This window comes from Diachasma alloeum, unplaced genomic scaffold (assembly GCF_001412515.2).
Source record: "Diachasma alloeum isolate Michigan unplaced genomic scaffold, Dall2.0 Dall_scaffold_00195, whole genome shotgun sequence".
Classification (NCBI taxonomy): domain Eukaryota; kingdom Metazoa; phylum Arthropoda; class Insecta; order Hymenoptera; family Braconidae; genus Diachasma; species Diachasma alloeum.
In genome coordinates, this window is record NW_021680360.1 from 1349770 (window position 1) to 1374437 (window position 24668).

Genomic DNA, 24668 nt, shown 5'->3' on the forward strand with positions numbered 1-24668 from the left:
ATCACATATTTAAGTGATGATTTTTATTCACAAGCACAAGAATTTAAATAATATAACAATCACTAGATTAAGGTGGACCTGAAGTCGTGGGGTTTGAGATTAATGGAATTGAACAGTTGTCACAAACACAAAAGTCGTAACGATTTATTCGTGGATTTAGTTCGGGCTTTTCTTTTGGTATTTCGCTTTAGTCAACTCCACTGGATTTTATTATGGTATGAATGGATCAGCTGCGTTAAGGAAAAGTAAAATGCGGCTTTTAAGGAATGCTCAGACCCGTCCACACCGGGTCCTGGCTCGTATGCACCGCCCGCGCGCGGGGGACTGGCCGGGTTACTACCAGTTTCCTATCCACCGCTTCCTCGTTCACCGCTCTTCGCCTACGGCGCCGCCAACATCGTCCCCTCGGCCCGAGTGTTTCCCTTGTTCCAGGCTTGCGCCATGCAACTCACTGGCCACCCCGGGTCGATATCAACCACCAACACATCTCTAGGGGCAGCACCAACACAGGTTTACGAGTTGGATTGAGAGAGAAAGGGGGTGGGGTGGAACAAGTGCGAGGGGGCGGGGGGAGGAGATTCTCGGAGGCTTGGGGTCTTATCCCACGGGCTCTTATCAGTTACCTCGATTTTTAGCGGCGGGGACGGGGTGGGAAAGGGTTCGGGGGACGGGGCGAAATAGCTCTTTGGGAGATTTTTGCAGGAGGGGAGGGTAGGGTACAATGGACACCTTTGGCGTTGCGTGCCGAGTGCAAACTTTGGAATTGTGCGACACTGTTGAATATTGTTGCCGGAATTTTCTGCTACACTTTTCGGAAATTTTCGGCGAAGTTAATTAACACTGAAGTTTCAAGGAATTTCGACATTGAAAATTCAGAATTTCGTGGACAAATCCAAGAACTGTAAATTTCAATCCTATTTTTTCCTAAAACTGAACAGAAAACCAGGAAATTCTGGTAAATATATGATTAAATTTTCAGGACAGTGACACTGAATTTAGGGGGAAAAAATCATGAAATTTCAGGGGTGAAGTGATAAACCCGCTTAAGTCGATTTTGACTATTGGCTAGTTTTTGATGAATATCTCGGAATCTAAAGGAGATAGAAAAATTTTTGTTATGACATTTTTTTAGGATCAATTGAGGGCTATAAGAAAGGTCCTGACAAAAATTTTTCTATCTCTCTTAGATTCTAAGATATTCATCAAAAACTGACCAAAAGTCACAATCGATTTAACCCTGTTTACTGCTTGGTTACTGATTTCAGATTTCACTGAAAATTTAATGTAATTGGGCACTGAATATTCATATTATATTAGAAATTCAAATAAATTAAGGAAGTTTCGTTTTTATGCTGTTTAAAATTCTGGAATTTTCCTGAATTTCACTGTCCTAAAAATTGGTAGTCAACAGTCCATGAAGTTTCATTTTTTATCTCATAGTGTCAATATGAATTTTACACTATTCAGTGGCAACTACACAGAGTCTGTGTTATCATTCACTCAATGCAGTGTTACTCGTTACACCTTCTCGATGTTAGCGATAACACCGAACTTATTCTTCTCAACATATTTTTAACTCCCTAGTGATGTACACCGCGAACCATGTGGACTTTCTGGGATACCAATACGGTGTCAGAATCAACACCGAATTTTTTTCTGTGACCCTGGTAGGAGATGAAGAATGGGCCAAGATCGGCCGAAGCTGGCCCACCCTCGCCCATTCTTCCTCCCCTACCAGGGGAGTCGTATTAATAATATTTGGCAAAATTTCTGTTAAAAAAAATAGAGAACTTACATGAACTCGTAATTTCCATTTCTCCCTTTACAAGAAAGAGTCCAGGGATGAGGGGTTCTTTACCGGCAGAGAACAAATGTGAAAGGCCGAATCAACCGGCGAGAAATTTTTCAAAGGGTTAAATTATGAATTATTACCTAGGTGGTGAGGACTTTCAAATGGAAATGTGAAAGCATTATTTCAATCCTTCATCTCACTGGATTATTTATTTATTAAGAGTCAGTAACTTCAGTCGCAAGATTAAGGGTCACAACGGTAAGATTGAGGGCCGAAATAAGGGTAACAAGAGTCAGATTAAGGGTTTAAATAAATGTCAAGGATTAAATTAAGGGTCACAAGGATCAGAGTAAGGGTCCAAATAAGGGACATGGGGGTTAAAAACCAAAGGTCGAAAACTAAGTGTCACCAGAGTCAAAATAAGATTCGCGAGGGTTATAATGAGGGTCAGATTAAAGATCCAAATGAGGATCACAAGGGCCAGATTAAAGGTCACAAGGGTCAAAATAAGGGTCTGAATATCTCTCTATAGTGAAAAAATCCAAATCGACTATTGGTGATGAAAATTTGGTGCTCGAAATTAAGACTCCAAAATTAAGGGTCAAAATAAGGGTCTGAATATCTCTCTATAGTGAAAAAATCCAAATCGACTATTGGTGATGAAAATTTGGTGCTCGAAATTAAGACTCCAAAATTAAGGGTCAAAATAAGGGTCACGAGGGTTAGATTACGGGTCACAAGGGTTAGAATAAAGATCATGACGCTCAGGGGGAGCGAGCAGGGGCCGTAGTCCCCTAGTCCATTATTATAAAATGTCTATTATTATAAAATCAATTTATTTTAAAATGGGCAAATGGGGAAAAATTATAATTAAAAAATGGAAATTAGGGAAAACTGAAGTCCACGCAAGTTTCCTATTCCCTTCAAATAAATTTGTTGTCGTGCATTGTGTCTTAAAATGCTGCATTTAAAAATTTTGTGATCACTCATCACAGCTATTTTCACACAACTCTCCCTCCGCTCGACATACAGTCTCCAGTGACACACTCGACCTTCGGGGCGGCTCGCCAGGAGGAATTCAAGACGCTCCGACGCCTCCGTAACTTTCTCATGCTCATACCCTCTGATTTAAATTCGAGGGCTGATATCAAACATGTTGAATAATTCCCCCCCCATTTTTTCAAACACGCGATTCCTCCAAGTACTTCATCCACGCGAACAGATAATCATCTCGTTTTTCTCAATAAATTTTTCGTTGATAATAACTCCACATAAATTTTTCGTCGATAATAACTCCCCATAAATTCTTCGTTTTTTATCGCTTTTTTTTCGCGCCGCCTTGAGAAGATTCAGGGGAAATTAGCGAAGATAATTGGTAGGATGTTTGCCATTTGAGGGGTGAGTGGGGAATTATACAGAAAGGCTTATGGAGGTAAGCGTCAGAGATCAGGCGGTTCATTTAGAAAAGCTAAAACGTTTCTCTGTGCGAGGGGAGCTCGAGGCCACTCAACGAAGGGAGTGGGCCGGCTCTAGTTTATCAAGAGTAAGCCAAACGTGTGCACGTGTGTATGTGTGGGTGTGTGTGTGTGTGTCACCAGCGGTGACTAGAGTATCTGGCGGTGGCTCGAGTGGATCGTGGAAAATAATTGGAGTGGAGCCAGTGGAGCAAATGCGAAGGAGGCAGACTTTCCACTCTCATCTTGCTCCTCTTTCTTCGCATCGCGGTTCTTTCTTACCACTTTTCCTCTCTTTGGAGAGGGGGAAAGGCTCGATGACAGATCGATAATCGACCTGGGGTCTATCACATGAGAGACTGTGCACTCCATTCGCGGGATGAGAGAGCCCAGTGATGAGAACTGGTTCGATTCGTTCCCCAGATTTTTTTCTGGTTTAATTGAAAATGCGCTTTGGTGGAGATGAAGCTGTATCACTTTTTTTCATTTCTTGTTATTGATCAATTTTTTTAATATAATTTTTAAATGTTGAACACATTATTTTAAGGGGCAAGCGTTTTTATATTGAATTTTTATAAGGAAAATCGATTGCCAATTCTTGTAGAATGCGCGATTTTTATTATTTATTGCCATTTCTGTTATGTATTGTAATTTTTTTTAAATAATTTCTGCATTGGAAACATTAGGAAAATTTTCTCACGGTTTAAACGTTTTTTTTCCGTGGGAATATCAATTAAGGAATTTCTTTATGAAGAATAACTATATGGTATATTCGATCTGGGAAGAAGATAATTTTTCAGCAGAACTCATTTTTTCTTTCAGTGGAGAGATTGGAGCCGACCGATTCGGTCTTCAGATCTTTTTATGTGTTTTAATTAAAAAAAGGGCTTTCATGGAGATGAAACGCTTCATGTTTTCTCGTTCCATATGTTTGATCAGTTTTTTAAATACTATTTTTAAGCATTGAAAATATAATTTTGAGAGTGGAAACGTTTCTATAATGAATTTTTATCAATTCAAAATGGAAAATCAATTGCAAATTATTCTAAAGAGTGACTTTTATTATTTATTGTAATTTCTGCTATTTATTGCAGTTTTTAAAAATTCATAGAATCTATTGTCATCTCCTTTATTTAGTGTAACTTTGAAAATTTTATCAATTTAATTTTATTATTAATTTGATTTAATATTGCAAATATTAAAAATAATAATTTCCACGATTTAAAAGTTTTGTTTTTCATACAAATGTCAATTAAGGAATATTTCTATAAAAAATGATTACATGAAATAGTAAATTTGATAAGAGTGCTGAGTGATGAGAATTTGGACGATTTATTCCTTAAATTTGTTCTGTATTTCGACTAATAAAATTGATTTGGAAGGAGTTGAAATTGTTGCACGTTTTTTTTATTCTTTATTTTTGATCAATTTTTTTCAAAATATAATTTTCCAGTCTTACATATTTTATTTCGGGGATGCAAACATTTTTATAATAAGTTTTATCAATTTAAACTTGGAAATCAATCGGGAATTGTTCTCGAATAAGAGATTTTCATCATATATTGGCATTCAATTTATTTTTAAAGAGAAAAAAATTCACAAAAAAATTCCCAAAAATATTGGGTTTCTATAGATAACTTCATCATGGTGTTCTATTATTTATTGTAAGTAAAAAAAATATTTTTCTATATTCTAAACATTAAAAAAAAATATTTCCCCAAAACAAACATTTTATTCGAATACGAATGTCGATTCTATAATATTTTTTATCACGAATCTTTCATAAAACAGTAAATTTTGAGTAGAAAAATACAAAAAAGTACAATTGTTTTAAAAAATTGTTGGAAAAATATGGAAATTTATTTTTAGTTTAGATTTATCTACTAATAAATAACTAGAAACAATTCTCATTTCATTTGTTCGATTAAAAATACTCATCTGCCAGTTTCTAGTCGACTAAAACAATCTACCGGAATAATTAAATTCAAATTGAGCTCGTGGAATCACCAGTTTTTAATCATCGCCAACTGCTCATCCGTGACTATGTAGCCGATTTCATGCATGGGCTTGACGATTTTTGGTTTCTTGCTGAGTGAATCTATCCACTTGTAATAAGGCAATTCCTCCCTCGTTCCGCCGTACATCTTGGGAAGGCTCGTTGGTTTGATATGCTTGTGAAGGCTTGACATGTCATCTCCGTGAAAGAAAACACGTTCCTGCATTCCCTTGTTTAATAGTGGCTTGAAAACTGAATATATCACATCGAATACCCAGGACTGATGGAGTATGTGAATTGCGTGTGTCTTCATGGGGAATGACGTCACCATAAGTGCTATCACCATGTTCGCAATCTGTTATGAATGGAAAAGATGAATGAAAATATATCAGTTGAACAGTGATTTTTTTATTAGAAAATTTTTCACAAGATTAAACTCGTCTGGAAAAGCGAAATAGAATGGGAAATAGTGAAATGAACAGGGAATTAAAATGGAAACGACATTTTCCCATTAAAAATCCCACCATAAAATCGAAGAAATACTAATGAAATGAAGCAGTAAAATATTTCAAATTGAAATACCACCAAAACAACTCAATGTTTCATGTCAATTGAAAAAAAATGAAAACAGTAAGACAAAATAAATTCGTCCTACAGAGTATTGATCGAGCTGAGAACATTCCCCCTTCATGTTTACGATTTGTCTGATAAAAAAAATTGATATAATTACGAAGGGTTGAGTGGCCTTGTGATGAAAAGGAAATCCCTTCAACCAAATTAAAAATAATGAGATTAATGCCGAAGTTTCGGCCTCAAACTTGGGTGCTCCTCACGACAATGGATATTTTCATTCCCGAGGAATTGATTGTCTTTTCAACACATACTAGATTGAGTTTTTGCAAGTTAATTTTTCCGCAATTTTGAGGCCATACACTCAATTGTTATTTGATGTATCATCTGATGCATTGTTATGTATGTTGGCAGATAAATGAAAATATCTGGGAATTACCCTCCACATATATGTACACACAGAAAAACTTGGAAATACACTTCAATTGAAACGCAAATTAAAATCACAGTTAAAATCGCAGTAAATTCCGATTACATAATCTCAATTTACGTTTTCCTATTCGTAAATTACGAAGAAAAATAATTATTTTTAGGATATCCAAATATCTTTTACAGTTTGGTACAAAACACACTATAAATTCAATCATCAAATTTTTCTCACGCAATTAATTCATGATTTTTCGTCATGAATTTTTTCAAATTTTTCAATTAAATTGCGTGAGGAAAATTTCAAAAAAATCATGACTATTCAGCGTCATTTAAATTACATTTTGCGCAGAATTATTATTTGTTTTACATTCGTTGTTTATAAATAAGTAATTGAAATTGTTTAAACTTTCGGAAAACTTCTTTCTTAAACATGAAATCCATTTTTGGTAAAATTCTGAATATGACTAAATTCGTTACGATTCCGAAGAAGTGATTTTTATGGTGGAAAATTGATTGTTTATAAATTATTGATAGAAAATGCTCATGATTTTCAAAAATTGCAATTTTTTAATAATTTTATCAATTTTGCTTCAAAAGTCAACTTTCTCTTCTTTCAGATTTTTTAAATGTTTTCTAACGGTTCAATACCGAGATTCAAATTCAGATGTGCAAAATTAAAATAACAAAATCCTTGTATAATATCCAGAAACTTAGGTTTAAATGGAGCTCAAATGAAAGTTCTGATGTTCGACTACAAAAGTTGAAAAGCATTTTCCTGGAGAAAAAATAGCCAAAGTACTTGGATATCCTTACGCGTAAAATACGATATTCTTTTCGTAAACTAAGCATAAGTAAATCGTAAAATACGTTTCTATTAAGATCGTAATTAACAATTCATTAAGCGTGAAATAGGCGTAATGAAACGTAAAAGACACTAAACACAACTAGCGTTTAATTTTTTCAGTGCGTAATGAGTTCTCGAAATTAGACCTCAAAACGTCGACATTAATCCTTCCACATTTTTCATTCAATTCGATGGAGTTAAAAATAGTGGCCGTGTGGACATAAAATTCCAATTCTCAATTTAATTTCCTGCCTTAATGACCTCGAGGCCCCGTAGCCCCAATTTTAATTAAAAGCTTCGGTCAACGAAGCTAATTTAAAATTTCATTAATTTTTTCCCCATCGCGAGGACACTCAACCCTTCTTACTTCATTGACACCGTTACCCCCAGGAAATATTGATAGGGGAGGGTGCGCCTGTACCGCTCAGCAGGCAATACCGCCCACCCGATTTTCTCCACAACCATCAACTCGAAAATTTTTTTCTTTTCCTGATCACGAAGGATTTGATGATAGAATGTGATTGTTGAGAAAATTTCACTCTATTTACCACTTTAAATATTAAAAAACACATAAGAAAGATTCGAGGTCTTTATGGTGCAAAATTGGTGCACTAGTAATTAAGGTTTTTGATAGTTTCAAACTCCGAATTGTTATATTAAACTATGATTATTCGATTCGTGTTATATTCACGCGTAATTTGAGACCAATTCGAACTCAAAACTCCCCTCGCGTCAATAGTTATCAACAATTTTGTTGACGCCGAGCGGAGCCGGAAATACCGCTCATAGGATCGGCCACGTTGTTACTCGACAGCAGTCGACTACAGGTTAGATTGCAGCGCAAACGATACACGGAATTTCCTATGGGCGGCATTGGAATCGTGCCGAGCGGTATTACCCGACGGTGGGTAGTACCGCTCAATGGGCTCTCTCTTTTGTTTTCAATTAATTTTGTCGATTCTGAGGGGAATTAGACGTCTACACTTCGAGAATAATGAGTTCAATAGTCAAAGAAGTACATAAAAATATTTTTTCCACTCAAGTTGAAATAGAAAATGTAAAACTGGCATTTCCCCTTAGGTGGGCGGTACAGGCATACCCTCCCCTATACCTGAAGTTGGAAAAATATCACAAACCCAACTAAACTCACCTGCGGGGTCATAGTCCACGCATGAGTCATAGTGATATCACGAAGGTCGAATATCACAAATCCCCCGAGTATCTGTGCGCGTGGCTCCAAGGCCCCGAGTTCAAGGATAATAACAGTCGCCTTAAAAATCTCCTCGACCCCGTACTTCTTGGGATCCCAATTTCCCATCCTGTAGATCATCATCCTGCGTCCGCACTCGGTCCTGTATCCAGGCACTGTCATGACATCGTCGTCTCCAATGTGACGCATCTTGAGGGGATCGACATTCTCATGAATCTCCGGATGCTCCTCCTTGAAGTTATAGTATCTGACAATCTAATAACAACATGTCGAGTGAGAACAGAGTTCTATACGTGAAGAAAAAAATATTTCACAGATTGTATTTGACTTTTATTAGTTTTGTGCCGATGTCATGAATAATTCTGCAGTTTTTCTACGTTTTTAAAAGAGGAATAGAAAATACTTAATTGGAAAAAATCTATAGATTTTGATATTTCTACACAGATTCACGTAAGAAGAAATTTAATTTAATTTAATTTAATTTAATTTAATTTTTTATTAATAGATAAACCTGTCGAATTCGTTAGAAAATTCTATTGAATTTCTATTAAACTTTCTATTAGTTTTTGGCTGATTCTATGGACAGGTTCAATAGAAAACATTCAATAGAAGTAGTCAACAGAATTCGATTTTTCTACATAACTTATTCATCAATTCTTATGGAATTGATCAAAATCGATATGGAATTGAGAAAAATCGATAGAATTCTTATGGAATTGATAAAAATCGATAGAATTCACAAAAACGTATTCTTGAATTTTTGATTAATTACAATTATTCATGTTGTACTTGAAAATTCAAGTAAATGGAAGAATCCTTGTCTCCCTGCCATTCAAAAAGTTCAAATTCCGCTGAATTTTCATTGAAATTTTACGGGTTTTTCCTTGAAAAATGTATTCAAGGTCAACGTCAATGTCAATTTTTTACAACAGTGCATAAGAGCTCGCTATTGAAAATGTCTATAAAAGAAAAAGATAACAGCAGAATTTCAAATAGAAGTTTCTTAGAAATGTAATAGAATTTTCCATCGGATCCGTCAGTTTTTTCAACGAAATTGTCTCGCACGTGAGACGAAAAAATTCCGTAATAAAATTTCAACTGCTCGTATAATGACACTTGAAGCCATTTTTACGATGCCACATTCTTTTTGTTCACCACTGGATGCTTTTCACGCGTGGGCACTTGTGCGAAGGCACTTTGATCCACTCTACCAAGTTTCTAACGCAATCCAGAGGACCAATGAAAAACTTCTCTGAACTTTGATCAAGTACGAGAGAGAAATAAAGAAGTGTGACTTCCACGACGAGCCAGTGCAAAGATTATAACCAGAATTTATGGGCTTCAGGAATATCTGTCACGTGATTAATTACGTTCCCAGGGTGCTACGACATTAGGAGCCACTTATTTTGGTGCTGTAATCAAAAGGAGGAGACCAGAGTCTAGGAGAATGGGGATAATAATAACCGACGTTGGATTTGGCTGAGTGATCAGTTCGCCTTGGCACTCTTACGCAATGCCACGGTTCTGTCGCGTCAAGTTTATGCTTCCAGTTCGATTCACCAGTTTTATAACCGTGGAAAACATTCTGCACTTAATGATATTGAACACTGAGTTGAGTTAATTCCGATAAAATATTGTGTAATTTGAAGGGAAAGAAGGATTATTAAACTAAAAGGGGAATTTTGTACCGGCAGCAATAAATGACTTTTTACTGCATTCGAAATCAAGATGTTTAATCAAGAAATTATTTTTTGCTGATACATGTGTTGATTAAAACATTTTTTTACCACAACGCAATGTTTTGATCAGGCCAGGATTATTTGGCCAAGACTTTATTTTATTTATTTATTGGTATCACAGTCAAACCGCCGGAGCCAATATATGATTTAAATATTAGTAGATGAATAAATTCAAATGTGATACAGATAGTTTATCCAGAGGTAGAATAACGCGAGGTATTTTACATGATGTCATAACACATAAGAGTTCGAAAGTGACGTTGCGAGCGGAAAATCTTAAATCGAAATTACTTACAAGGCAAAGAAAATCAGTAATGGTTAATAGAGGTTTCATAAGCATTTTTTTCTAGCGAGTCAAGCGAATCACTAACATGTCCATGTCAGGGGACCAAAACTTGATTTCATCAGAACGCAATTTTTCGGCCAAGAAACGTTTTTTCGATCAGAATGTCAAGTTTTGACGGAGCGATGATTGTTGAGTAAAAACTATTTTGCACAATACTCAACGTTATAACTAAGATATCGAGTTGGCTGAACACTTGACAGTTCAATCAAGCCATGAACTTTTAAGCAGCCCTGACTTTGCTCCCGGACAAGACCTACCGCCAAACCAAAAGTTGACTGCTCAATCGAGACGTGTTTCCCTCAGAAGACTTGTTTTCCTATTCAAGACTTCATAACTAAGATGTGATGTATCAATTAAGCCATGACTCAACGATTCTTCAGAAGAAACAAAAAAGCTCCCTCCTAAAGATATATTGATTCATAAATGTGCAAAGGATGCAATATCTACGCCATCAATATATTTTTAGTCACAGCATCACTATCACACCACGACTGGTTGATCAAAACACAATTTTCAATGAAAGCATCCTCATCAGAACGCAATTTTTCGGTCAAGAAACGTTTGTTTGGTCAGGACGCAAGGTCTTGTTCATCATCTTCTGAACAAGATTCAACTTTATAACAAAGACCTTAAGCTGACTGAAGCCTCAACAGCTTAATCAAGCCATGAACTTTTGAATAACCATGACTTTGCTCCCTGACAAGACCTACCGCATAACCAAAACCTGACTGCTCAATCGAGACGTGTTTCCCTCAGCAGATTTGTTTTCCCATTCAAGACAAGACTTCGTAATTAAGACGTGATATATCAATCAAGCCATGACTCAACGATTCTCCGAAGAAACAGAAAAAGCCTCCTGCTAAATACATCATTACATAAACGTGCAGAGAGTGCAATATCTACGCCATCAATCCCCCAGGATTGAATTTCCACCGCATTACAATAATGTGATCAGTGCTCATACTTTATTGTCTACATTAATAACAATGGATGACCATAAAAGATCATCAAATTTGACCACCTTACGAGTAAGAGATGGTTCAAAGTAGCTGTTAATCCCCCGGCCAAACAAATAAATGTCGGTAAAGCTTTGGTGTTCTTCCTCAATGATCTACACCACCAATTCCACAGGATTGAATTCCCACTCCATTACAATAATGTGATTAATGTTTATTCTTCCATTTCTACAAGACTTACAATGGAGGACCATAAAATATCATCGAAGCTGGTCATCTCGAGCATAAATAAACAGTTCGTAGTAGATGTTAATCCCTCGCCAAACAAATAAAGGTCAGCAAAGCTTTAGTTTTATCCCTCGATCAGCATCTCTTTCCCCATTGTTATCGATTCTGTCAAGTAATAATAATACTTCTAATGATTAAGACAAAAGATTTTGACATAAATGGATGCATCGTCCGGAGTGGCGATAGCTGACTGAATCGAAGACATCAAGCGATCTTGATATATAAAGACGACACTTAGTCGATAAGACAAACAATGATTAAATCAGTAGTGAAAATAAGATTCAGGACACTGAGAGAAAGAAAGAACTACTATGAATAAGGCATTTCTTGAGCTGAGGGTGGGGTTCAGACAAGCAATCGGTGGTCTTCGGAATGAAGCGCTAAGATACTAAATGGAAAATTAATATTTTCTTTTCCGAATGAGATAATTTTCTTCAAACGACGAGAAAACTTCAGAATGAGGAGATGAGTTTGTTTCTTTCAAACTCATTGCAGTTGAAAGCGAGTGACGGATATTTCAGAAATGTCTGGAGGTTTTGCTTCGCATGAATTCTGTATTCATTAAATACGAAAAACTCCGATTCATGAGCCATTAAGTTGATGTAAAAAAAAGACTCCCTAGAGTCAAGAAATTCTCACTTCATCGGAAAATGCTCATTTTCAAATTGTGAACACTTGACGAGAATTGTATACAGCCAGTCATTATAGGAATGTCTCGTCGTTTGGTGCAAGAAATTAGTTTGAGACATCATTTCATTTTTTCTTTCAATGTGATTATGATAACTTTATAGCTGCCCGGTGGCTTGGCGCAGTGGGGAAGTTCGTTGCCTCACATGCGAAAGGTTCCGAATTCAAAACCCGACCGGGTAGAATGGTGAGATCTAACCATTTCATGTCTTGATCATCATCGCAGCATACCCCAACCGAGTCGAAACGATGTAAAATAACGATTAAAAAAAACTTTATAGCTATTTTCATCATAACTGTGTAACATACAGTGACTATTTTATTTTTGCAAAATAATTCTGGCTACTGAATCCTCACAGAGAAACGAAATTTTTACTTTAAGGAACATGTCACTCTAATTCCAAAGACGTAACACTGATTTGTAGGAATCTATCAGAAATTATTGGTGATACTGGACAGTGACTAGAATAATCTTGATTATCAGTGACTTAATCACTGAAATTTGGTGATGACTTCTTAAAAAGTAGAGGTGACTCCCTGAAAAGTGATTCAGTGACATTTTCAGTGACTATTTTGTCCTTGAAAATTAGTGAAGATGTCTTTAAAAATTAGTGATCAAGCCACTGAATACCAGAATTTTGCAGACGTTGATTTTGACAGTCGCAAGTCCTTCACACAGAAAAACCTAAATGTAAATTACGTTTTGATAAACGTAATTTACACTTATCGTCACTATGATGTCTGGTGGCTTTTATTCCATAATGAAAATCGGAATTTAAGCTCTAAAAAAGCATATTCTACGGTCAAAATAAAAACGTAAATTACGCCTGAACAAAGCGTATTTTACATTTATTAAAATGTAATTTACTTATAGCAAAGTGTCTTTTACGTTTGTCAAAAATACGAAAAAATAATCGCTTGACGCTTTAACTTCAAGCGTGAAAGATGACGTCTTAAGCGTAATTTACGTTTAGGTTTTTTTGTGTGCTAAAAATTAGGGATGCATGGGAAAATCAAAACTTTTCAAGATTTTTTTTCTCTAAAATTGCGTTCTGAAGCAGTATTGGAAAGTAAATACTAGTAATAATAATAAAACGTGTATTTGCAAATAACTTACCAATCGATGAGCTCGATTGACATTGAAATTACGCGCCCGAAGAAACCTGATGAGAAAAGCGTCGTCCATCCGATGCGGATTGCACTCGCCCCTCTCTACGAATTAATCAATTAGCCATATCGTCGAGTTTAATTGATCGGAATACAAGGCAAACAATTAACCCCATCACTTTCGAAATATAATAATCAGAAACGTCATTGCATCCTATTCACTTCCCCCGAAGGGAACATTCAAATATTACGTCACGCGATTAACGGGGAAAGGGAGGGGGTCTATATTTTCCACAGTTGTGGTTCCGGGGGGAGGGACGATTTCCCAGGTTGTAATGTTACACCATATTTTATTTTATTGGAGGGAAAGAATCGGCAATTTGTGTGCTGCATTGACTCACATTACAGTGAAACCTTCAACTACTTTCGAATATATTATACAGATCGGAAATTTTGAAATGGTTTTCTTCAACTTTTAGTGTCGTACGGGTTATTTTTGGGTTTTAGATATCAACGTTTATTATTTTATATTATGGTTTGAACCTCGTAGGCAATTTAACTTTGTAGTGAGTCAAGGAATCTGTTCTCATTGAGTTCATGTTATATTCGTATTGGACCGATTGAATTGATTGATTTTTTGTACTCACCTTCACTTTTCTTCGTTCGGGAATTGGGCCCTCCCCCAAACTCGTAATAGTGAAACTCACTCCGTAAAAATATCGTTTACGGCTAGTGCCATGAAATTTTTTACCCGCGTGGTTGGCCCGTCCACGCCTGTAAAAAACCCCATCGCATTCGCCCCGAAATATACTATTTCTTCACAAGTGCGTAAAGTGAAATTTTACGCACGCTCCGTGTCAAACAGTTCTTGACAAAACTAAATAATTTTGAGGGGACAATTTTTTTGGGTCAAAAATATTCTTTCCTATGGAGTTCTCTCAGATCAAATGATTGTTGTACAATAGATTATATTTTTTCCTGTGGACAGTTCGAATTCATCTACAGATATTTCTGATGATCACGACAAAAATTTGATTTTTGTGAAAGATATCAAATTTCCTTCTATCAAGTTGATTAATTTCCCTCAAGTAAATCTGTTCCACTGTATCAAATATTCTCACGTGGAACATATCGTTTTTCCGCACACGGAGAGAAAAATTCAATAAAAATTACCAGAAAAAAAACGTGAAAATTACGTTTCGAAATGTAATCCGCGAAGTAAAATTCAATAAAAAGTGTGAGTCAGAACTGAAATTGTACGAATCGCCGCGTAAATTTCACGAGTTGTTCCGTAAGAATTAACCACCCGTCTGACGACTCACCGCTGTGGGGATAAGTCGTTCCGTAATTTTTCCCCAAGTATTGAGAAATTTTACGGAACGGAACGCAAAAATAACTTATCCGCTTCATAAAAATTGTTGAACGTTCAAGAATTGTTGATGATGAAGGCATACTAAGTCAGTAAGTTTCTGTAAAATTTTACTTCTTCGGAAAAAATGACGTGACAATTTCATACTTGGTTCGGTGATGAACCCGAGAATCCACTGAACGCTTTAGATTTATTCTCTTCCATTCCTATAACAATTGCCGGGAAACTATTCCCCATTGCGGATTACGTGGATTGTTCGGTAATTTTTGCTGAATATTTCTCTCCGCGTATCAAGTTGGCTAATTTCTACTGGTTTTTCGGCAGAGCTAATTTTTTCTCTCAGTACCGTAACATTTGAATGCCCCTCGAATAGATCTAATATTCAAATTCCATTTGATGATAGTACCACGAGGCAATTTCACTGTAGTTAATACCCAGCGATAATTACCGTAAATCATGTCGCGTAGCTCGTCGAGAGTCTGACACTTGACCTCGTCCGTTTCGCCCAGTTCTCGTCTTGCATACTCCAACACCTCCGGCGGTGGTGGTTCCTCCAGGTCCAGGTCGAGTTCCTCCTCGTCGAGTTTTTCATCCGTGTTTAAGTTCAATGGTTCATTCAGCGCATCCTCGAATATCTCGGTTTTTTCATGTGTTTTTGTTGAATTATCGTGCACAAGCAACATTGACTCGTACATTTTCTCAATGTCATCCGTTTCGTCAATTTTTTTAGCGTCTATCAAAGGTTTCTCCAGATTTATCGACCTGCAATTCGAGATTTATTGGCTGTCAACGAATTTATCCGATTCTTGGGTAATAGTGGGAGGGAAAATTGATGTGAATGATGATTCCGGCTTCTGAGGAGATGTCATCAGAGGAAATTAATCGATGTTTAATATTTCGGCGAGAATAATTGAAGGAACAACGTAAAGGCCATTGAGGAAAACGGTTCAATTATGAATTTATTCGAGATGAATACATAATCGGAGTATCACGTGGAATTTTTTACAGCTAAAAAAATAATTTTCGAAATTTGTTTTTTGCGTTTCCGTTTTTCAAAAAATTTAACGAATAATTGAAGCAGAATTCTTTGTTAATTCTGCTTCATGATTAACGTTTTTGATGGATAATTTTTATCGATTTATCGATCTGCAATTCGAGATTTATTGGCTGCCAACGAATTTATCCCATTCTTGGGTAATAGCGGGGGGGAGAAATTGATGTCAATGATTGTTCTGGGTTCTGAGGAGAAATAATCAGAGGACATCAATCGATTTTTAGTATATAGACGAAGATAATTAAAGAAAAGTATAAAGGCGATTGAGGAAACCGGTTCAATTATGCATTTATCTCAAGGACAGATATCACGTGGCATTTTTTTTAGCTAAAAAAAGTATTCTCGACATTTTTTTTGCTGTTTCCATTTTCAAGACAACTTAACCAATCATTACGTCAGAATTCTTTGTTAATTATACTTCGTAATCAACGACTTCGATAGACAATGTTGAAAAACTTTGTTTATGCTAGATAAATTTCATCAAACTTCTTAAACATTTTCATCACATGATATTTTCCCTGAAATTACAAAGAATTTCGTCATTGAAACTCGAAAATTTAAACTAAAAAAAATTAAAACTGTAATTTTTAGTTCAATTATTCCATGAGAATTGATATCAATCAGAAAAATTCAGCAATTAATTAAAAAAATTTTGAATTATCTCAAATTTTAAGATAGGTTTTTCCCTAAAAATTGAACTCAATGTGAATCTTTTGAAAAGTACAAGTCAAATGTCTATGAAATTCCATTCTCTTTTCTTACAATGAAGGTCTTATGATCTTCATAATTCAACAATTGAAATGAGCTACATTAATTAAAAAATGAAAATACTTTGCTGATTACGTGATGAAAATTCTCGTAATCGAATTCCCTTCGGACATGTTATAAAATCGCTCATCGATGAGTTATTTTCATGAATAAATGCTTATGAAATTGTTTTCCTCACCCATCTTTTTTATTGTACAGTTGGTTCTTCTCTAGATTCTCTCCATTCTTCAGCCTCAAAATTCCCGCATTCATGTCAGACATTCTGTCTCCCCTCGAGATTTTTTCCAGTGGAATTATTCTATCCTTCGAGTTCTTCTTTCTATTTTCAAAACGTTCAGTTACGTGATTCAATCGAATCCGCATGCACCACTTGAAGCCACACTCGACTGCACTTTGTCGTATCCATAGGCTGATTGAAAAATATTTACCCACAGTTTTCTCCCCACTTTACCACTCGAGACGTGGACATGAGTATCAATCCTGTCATGCAATTCTCAACTGCAATTAATGTTCATTTTTTTCACGTTATTTTGTAATTGCTAGGGGATAGCTAGTGGCGGATTATCTTAGTGTGATAATTTTCGAATTTTTCCTGTCACTGGAATGACCTTCAAACTATCACTTAATTTTTATTACGTTTATACATTGAGAATATTAATATAAAATTAATCATTGACTGGAAAAGATGAATTTCTCGAGATCGAAAAATTTTTGAAATCCCCTTTTGAGCGGGTTTAGTTTTTTCAAATATAAACATGTGTTTATATCAGTAGCGAAGTGGTAAAAGGGTTTAAGTCGACTTATCTCGCAGTTGAGTTTTCGAGGAATATTTCCGAATCTAGTGGAGATAGCGAAATTTTCATAATTACATTTAGTGTAGCACTCAATCGGCTCCACAAAAAAGGTTATAACAAAAATTTTGCTATCTCCCATAGATTCCGAGATATTCATTGCAAACTGGTCAGCAGTCAAAATTGACTTGTACCGTTTTACCACTTCGCTACTGATATAATCCAAATAAAGACTGTAAGGTTTAAGATATTAGGCAAGAATAAAATAATTGATTAGTGAATTATGTATGTAATAATTCTTTATGTGGATCCGCGTATGAAAAAATTCAATAGAAATACCTATTACTTCTCTTTAAAGAATTCTACTAAGGCTCTAGTAGAATTGGAATTTAAAAGAATCTTTTGTTTTATAAAAAAATTTTTTTTTCATAAATATTCTGAAAAATAGATATTTTTCGTAGAAAAAAGCCTATAAATTTTTATTTTTGTATACAACTCTTCCTGTTAAGATTTTTTCCTAGGCAGTAATTTTCCTACTTTTCGTTCTTGCATTTTATCATGTGAAATGAATCAAAATACCGTGAAAAAACCTGAAAATTGTAAATTCATGTCTGGGAATTTGTATGCCGAAATCAAAATTTTTTGACTTTTTTCTATCAAATAACGCAGTAAAATTCCACGATCTTTTATAGAATGAGCGCAGAAAAGGAATAGAATTATTCACTACTATTTGAGCCTGTCATGCAATTCTGAACAGCAATTAATTTTGATTTTTTTTTCACGTTATTTTGTAATTGGTAGGAGATAGTTACTGGCACATTATCTTAGTATGATAATTTTCCAATTTGTCCTGTCACTGGAATGACCTTCAAACCAAGATTCAATTTTTATTCCGTTTACGTATTGAGAATATTAATACAAAATTAATTATTTATTGGAGGAGATAAATTTTTTGATATCCAAATGTTTATGAAATCTTCTTTTGAAGAGATAAATGAGGTTTAGTTTTTTTTTTTAATAAAAAAATGTTTACGTAATCCAAATAAAGACTATAGAATCCCATACATTAATTAAAAATGAAGTAATTGGTTAATGAATTATTTATGTAATAATTCTTGACATGGATCTATGTGCGAAAAAATTCAGTAGAAAAACGTACCACTTTTCATACGGAATTCGATAGGGGTTCTACTAGAATTCTATTTAAATAGTCTATTTCGTCACTAGGCCGAAAAAAACTTTTCTGGCGAATATGAGTTTGCAGCCCGATCCGAAGGCAAGGGCTGTAATCATATGAGCTAGAAAAGTTTTTTTTGGCCGTATGACGAACAGTATTTTTTGTTATGACGGCCGTGAGGCAGCGCTTCACGACCGGAATGACAAAAATAATCATGTGTTTTTCATGTCAATTCTATAAAAAAACGATGCAATGTATTTAATCCTGTCATGCAATTCTCAACTGCAATTAATGGTGTTTTTTTGCGTTATTTTTCAATTGGTTTAGGGGTAGTGAAGGTATACTGTCACGTAAATTTGGCTGAATTTTCCGGAAAGAGACCTTGAATTCGGAAAAAAAGTCGATGGAATTTCAAGTTTTTCTGAAAATTCAAATAAAGTCCCAAATTTTGCGTGGCAGGAAGACGGAAATTTCACAATTTATATGAATTTTCAGGTGGAATGGAATATTCCCTGCAAAATTCCCTTGAATTTCTAAGGAATTGCGGCAATTTTTTAAGAAATTTGACGAAAATTCAGAGAAATCTCTTCCTGAATTCCAGATTTCTCTGAATAAAAACCTCTCTTCTTGAACTCCGGATTTCTCAGAATTTTCCTGATTTTCCAATAATTTTCCCGGAATAATTTAACTGAAATTTACTGTTCATACCAATTTTTCCGTGTAATTAGGAATTTTCAGTGACAAAATTCCCTGAAACTTCAGTGGACATGTTACTTATCAGAAATTTCCACGACTCTTATCGGAAATTTCAGTGGAAAATTTTTAGCATTGTATGATCATTTTCTAATTTTTCCATTAAAACATCAAAATATCAGTGAAAAAATCTATAACTCGTTTGGAGAATCACAAACAGACAATGAAATCAGTTTTTGAAATTTTCTCTGCAGTTTTGTGTCAAAACTTGTTATTTGTGGAAAGAATTAAGTTCTACACAAAATGTCCTCATGAAAAATTCACTACTCCCGTCCCTTCCAGGATATTCTCCAAAAACTGACCTCGGAACGAAATTATTGATTCTTCAGTTCCTGCAATTGATTCCATCGCTTGACAAATAATTGACGAGCATAAAATATTCCCTCACATTCAGTCCTCAATCCCCTGACAGTCTAGAAGCCCCTCAATGCCTCAACATTTCCTAAAATTGAAATAAAAAAGTAAACAGCTAATTTAAATTATTGTAATTTCCCGTTTTGCCTGATGCAATCTCCCGCACGTAATAAAAATGACCTTTTCAGACGAAATTATATAATTTCTCTTTTTTTTCTGGATAAAAGCCTCTCCCGGGAGACTGCTCATTTTTCTGTGTTGAAATTGTTCGCCAATTTTCTTCTGAGGAACGAGACAAAGAGACCACAGATGACGTAAGTGACTTCGAGTAATAGAAAATTATTCAACGAAACGATGAAAAGTTTATTTTTAAACTTCACAATACGACAAAAAAGTAGAGAATTTATTTCAAACATAAAGACAATTGAATAATCATTTACATTCATAAATCACTAGATTCTCCAGTTGAGAGATTTCTTTTATGACTAAGAGATAATAACTAAATTATGAATCAAAACCCTTGAATTTTTCAATCAAAAGTAAATAAATCTCCCCAATGCGCCAATTATGGGTTCTGTACCTAATTAAATGTATTAAGTATGGAACGAAAATTATTTGGAGTACAAACATTGGACAAACAGATGAGCACAAATATCTAGTAGATCATTGGATTAGTAGATCAATATATGAAAAACGTTTAACAATAAAAAAAAATAATCGCATAATTATAGATTAGTGCCATTATCAACAAATGAAATTAGCAATACAATTCGTATTATACAAGTAAAGAAAATAGTTCTACTTTAATTATAGAATAGTCAAAAAATTGGAATCGGTTATCTTTTGGTCGCTTCCCTATTTTCGAAAACACTTGATAATTCTTTTTGCATTTGTGCCCTGCTAAATCCGATAGTTTCTCAGGTAGTCATAAAACAATCTGACATTTTCATTCTTCTCGTATCAGTTGATGTGCTTCATCACTTCGTTATGGACTGGACAATACTCTCTCCACAACAAAGGAAATGATAATGTACAATAACTTCTGCGCAAGCGAGATAAAACATGTCTCCTTCCGAAGATTGAAAAAGAAAACTAAATTCAAGGAAGAATTACCACTTGAATTTAAATTAGACACAAAGAAATAGTTTATTTTAATTATGGAAATTTTACTTAAATCAAATGAATGGGTTTATTCAAACGATTTTTTCAATATTTAATAATTCTTTACATAAAAAAGTGTTATAATTCTTTACATAAATCTTTTAAAAAGTTAAATAACTTAAACTAACACTTCATTTACGGAATTGACTTCTGCGAAAAAATGTTTTTTTTTTGCATTAATTTTATAAAAAATACGCAACTTTGTTGCGCGTTTTTTCAAAAAAAAATTTAAATAATAAGTTGATCAATATTTATTTTTTTGCATAACTCTCATTCTGGCTCTGACTCTCATTTTGCATAACTCATTCTGTTTGGACTTTGTCTCGTGCATTAATTTGTTACGCGTTTTCTTCAGATTTTGTTATGAGAAATAAATCAAAATACACTGGAAAAAACTTAAAATTTTCAAATTTATAGCTAAAAATTTCTCTAGAAAAATAAAAATCTATTGACTTTGATTCATGTATTCACTTTAATAGCGCAAAAAACAATTGAATTATTTGATAAAATTTCAATAAAAGTCCCTCAAAATTATTTTAAATAATTATTTTAATAATTAAAAAAATGTGTATCGAAATAAATAATCAAGTTCACTAATTTTCATTTCGTTGAAATGAACGAAAAAAATTCAAAGAATTCCTTTCGATTCAAATGCGTCGTTTCTCCCAGTATATAATACAATGACCTGAAGACCCCACGTGATTGGTCCACTGATGCAATTCGCCTCACCCGTACCCGACACGGATTACTACTTACCCCCGCGGGAATTGTGAAATCGTAAATAACGTAGAAAACAGAAAGATCCTCCTGTTATTCCCCAGCCGCGAAATCGCCCTAATGAAATCCCCGGGAATTGCTTTATATATCCCACGATTATCTGGAGCACCAGGCACGCGAGATAAACCAAGGGGGAGAGAGAAAGAGAAAATAACTGTCAATTTTATAAGAAAGAATCACTGATAACAATGATCTCCGACCTTCGACGCTTCAACATCGCAATAAAAAACCTTTTTCTGTCATTTTCTGTATTTCCTCGATATATTTTCAGCCTGGCGAGTCATTTTCTATTACCACCACCGCGAAACACAAGCTGTGTGGTGTAAACATCGTGAATGTATCAATGATAAATTCACCACAAAGAAAAAAATTGTTATTTAGATAAAAAAAATTCAATAGAAATTTTAGAAATAACAATGTTCTGATTAATTGACGAACAACAGACTGCACTACTGAACTCGTTTAGCAAATTTATGTGAAAAAAATTGTTGTTATCCGCAGATCAATGATTGGCTTATTAAATTATTGAATAATGCTCCAAAAATGCAATAAAAATTGTTTCAATTTTGTCTTTATTTTCTCTGTTTGTAATTCTTTGACTAATTAAAGTACAAAAGACTGCATTAATGAACTCATTCATAAATTTCATAGTAAAAAAATTGATAAGAGCAGAAACTGAATGATTCATTAATTAAATAATGTTTCAAAAATGCAGGACAAGTGGCTTTAATTTTTTCTTCATTTTCTCTGTTTGTAATTGTTGGTCTAATTAACGTACAAAGACTGCATTGATGAACTCCGCAAGCAATGATCTGCTGATTAAATTATCGATTGATGTATCAGAAATGCAATAAAAATACTTTTGCATTTGTTTGTCATTTTCTCAGTTGGTCATTCTCTGACTAATTAAAGCACAAAAGACTGCATTAATGAACTCATTCATGAATTTGATAACAAAAAAATTGATAACAACAGAAACGTAATGATTCCTTAATTCAATTATTGAATAATGTTCGAAGCTAATAATAAAATTCATTTCTTCTTCATCTGTGTGGAAAAAAATCCTGCAATTCATTAGTGCACAAAAGACTGCATTGACGAACTCATTCATGAATTTTATAATAAAAAAAAATGATGACAATAGAAATTGAATGATTCATTAGTTCATTTATTAAATGATATTTGAACCTCGTAACAAAATGAATTTCTTCATCATCTGCTGTTTGGAAAAAAAATCATCCATTTTTTAACGCGAAAGAGACTGCGTAGAGTAATTCATGAAGTCTACATTTAAAAAAATATCAACCAAAAATGAATGATTTGTCGATTAATATATCGAAAAATGCATCAATATTCATCAAAATCGCAATTAAATTCTTTTTCCCGCATTTTCTCTATTTCCTCGATCCACATTTTCCCCCGGCGCGTCATCTCTCATGACTACTCGCGCCACATACAAACCACGTGATGTGCAGATTGTAATATGTGAACGTGTATCAAATCAGGCGACTTCATCACGATACAGCAAAAAAAGAATATTAGAAAAAGCAGAACTACGAATTCAATAGCGAAACGATAAAACGCTTTAAATCGACTTTGACTACTGCCCAGTTTTCACTAAATATCTCGAAATCTAAGGGAGATAGCAAATTTTTTGTTAAAACTTTTTTTATAGTCCTCCATTCACTCTATAAAAAAGGTTATTATGAAAATGTTGTTATCTCCCTTAGATTCGAAGATATTCCTAAAAAATTCGGTTGAAGCTTAAATCGACTTGAATTGTTGTGCCGCTTCACTACTGAATTTTCACATGAATTACTTCACGACAATTGATTCGACACAATTGCATTAACGAACTCATATTAATAAAAAGTATTTCTTTCAATGGAATTGTCTGATATGTAGATGTCCATTGAAGAAAACGAGGGAATCTCAACCGAAGAAATGAAGTGAAGCAATAATTACTCAAAAAAACACAATTAATAATTCCCTGATATCCCGCAAAAATTATTCGATAGTATTGCATTAACGAACTTCTGTATGAGATACAAATAAAAATCTGAACTCAACCAAAAACCGATAAATCATCAATTAGATTATCGACTAATTCATTCAAAAAAATCTCATAATGAAATTAACTGGAGTTCACTTCCACTAATTCAACCGATAAATCTCGCGATAAGAGCCTGTTATCTCCCCCGTGGAATGCAAACGAGATGACGTGCTCCGATGGTCGGCGAAAATAAACAAAACTCCCAATTCATAACATAAATCACAAATAAAACCAAAGAAACCAGTTTGAAAGTCTTTGAAGCCGATGATAATGACCACTAAACTCACGAATTCTCCTCGAAACTGACCGGGACATTCGTGAAGTGGAGATCGTTTCCACAAATGGTGAGACGAAAAAACCGATTTTACCGCACAAACTCACTGTGCATGACAACAAAAGGCGAAATGGAATGGTTGGAGCCTGCGGGAGTCAGACCGCGGCAAAACGCTTATGCAATGCAACTGACTTGAACTGCACACGCGGCCGGACTGCTCGACACCGATCGCAAAAGGCCCTCTTACCCGTCATGGACAACCGCCTAAGCATTGGCGCTCACGTGAGTACTCGGTACACAGTTTAATGGCTTTTTTCAGGTAAATATTTATTGCTGAGGGGACGGTTTTAGCGGTTCATCCGGGGTGAGCATCAGTGCGTAATTGTGATGAAGTTGCTCAAGGGCTTAGAACGAAGTTGTAAAACATACTTGATTCCATAGTATATTTTATACTAAATTGGGGGATGGCTGTTTCAATTCCAAGATGCTTGTTTTGCATCAGGCCGGGTTGTAGCAAGTGCTGTTAAGTGGAATATAAGGGTCAGGCACTGAGTGACAGAATATAAGGGTCAAAAAGCGCAGGTTAAAAAATGAGGGTCAGAATATTAGGGTCAAAACATTAGGGTCAGAATATAAAAGTAAAAAAGTGGGTGTCAGGCAATGAGGGTCTAAATATAAGTCACATATTATGCTTGATCCCCGTTTTCAGCCCTTATATG

The 24668-nt window shown here is 34.8% G+C and overlaps 1 protein-coding gene across 8 annotated transcripts; it reads right to left on the bottom strand.

Moving 5' to 3' along the window:
* Positions 1–5084: 5084 nt before the first annotated feature.
* LOC107048655 (alpha-tocopherol transfer protein) lies at positions 5085–24149 on the bottom strand. 8 transcript variants are annotated; one of them, XM_015271954.1, is made up of 6 exons: positions 23983–24149; positions 16788–17107; positions 15236–15549; positions 13429–13523; positions 8236–8550; positions 5085–5597 (listed from the first exon to the last, which is right to left on the bottom strand). In XM_015271954.1, the coding sequence occupies exons 2-6, from the start codon at positions 16970–16972 to the stop codon at positions 5250–5252; spliced, it is 1257 nt and encodes a 418-aa protein (XP_015127440.1). In that variant the 5' UTR covers positions 16973–17107; positions 23983–24149; the 3' UTR covers positions 5085–5249. The 8 variants fall into 8 exon arrangements, with proteins under 8 accessions (XP_015127440.1, XP_015127442.1, XP_015127436.1 ...); XM_015271956.1 differs by having other exon boundaries at positions 16788–17089; positions 23963–24149; XM_015271950.1 differs by having other exon boundaries at positions 23963–24149.
* Between the last annotated feature and the right edge of the window lie 519 nt (positions 24150–24668).

Bases quoted from the DNA above. Each gene is read 5' to 3' on its own strand.
- LOC107048655 (XM_015271954.1), bottom strand. From the start codon at position 16,972: ATGCGGATTCGATTGAATCACGTAACTGAACGTTTTGAAAATAGAAAG. The intron at 15,550-16,787 runs GTGAGGAAAACA...CTCGAATTGCAG, and splicing joins CTGTACAATAAAAAAGATGG to GTCGATAAATCTGGAGAAAC. The intron at 8,551-13,428 runs GTAAGTTATTTG...TGTTGTTATTAG, and splicing joins TCAATCGAGCTCATCGATTG to ATTGTCAGATACTATAACTT.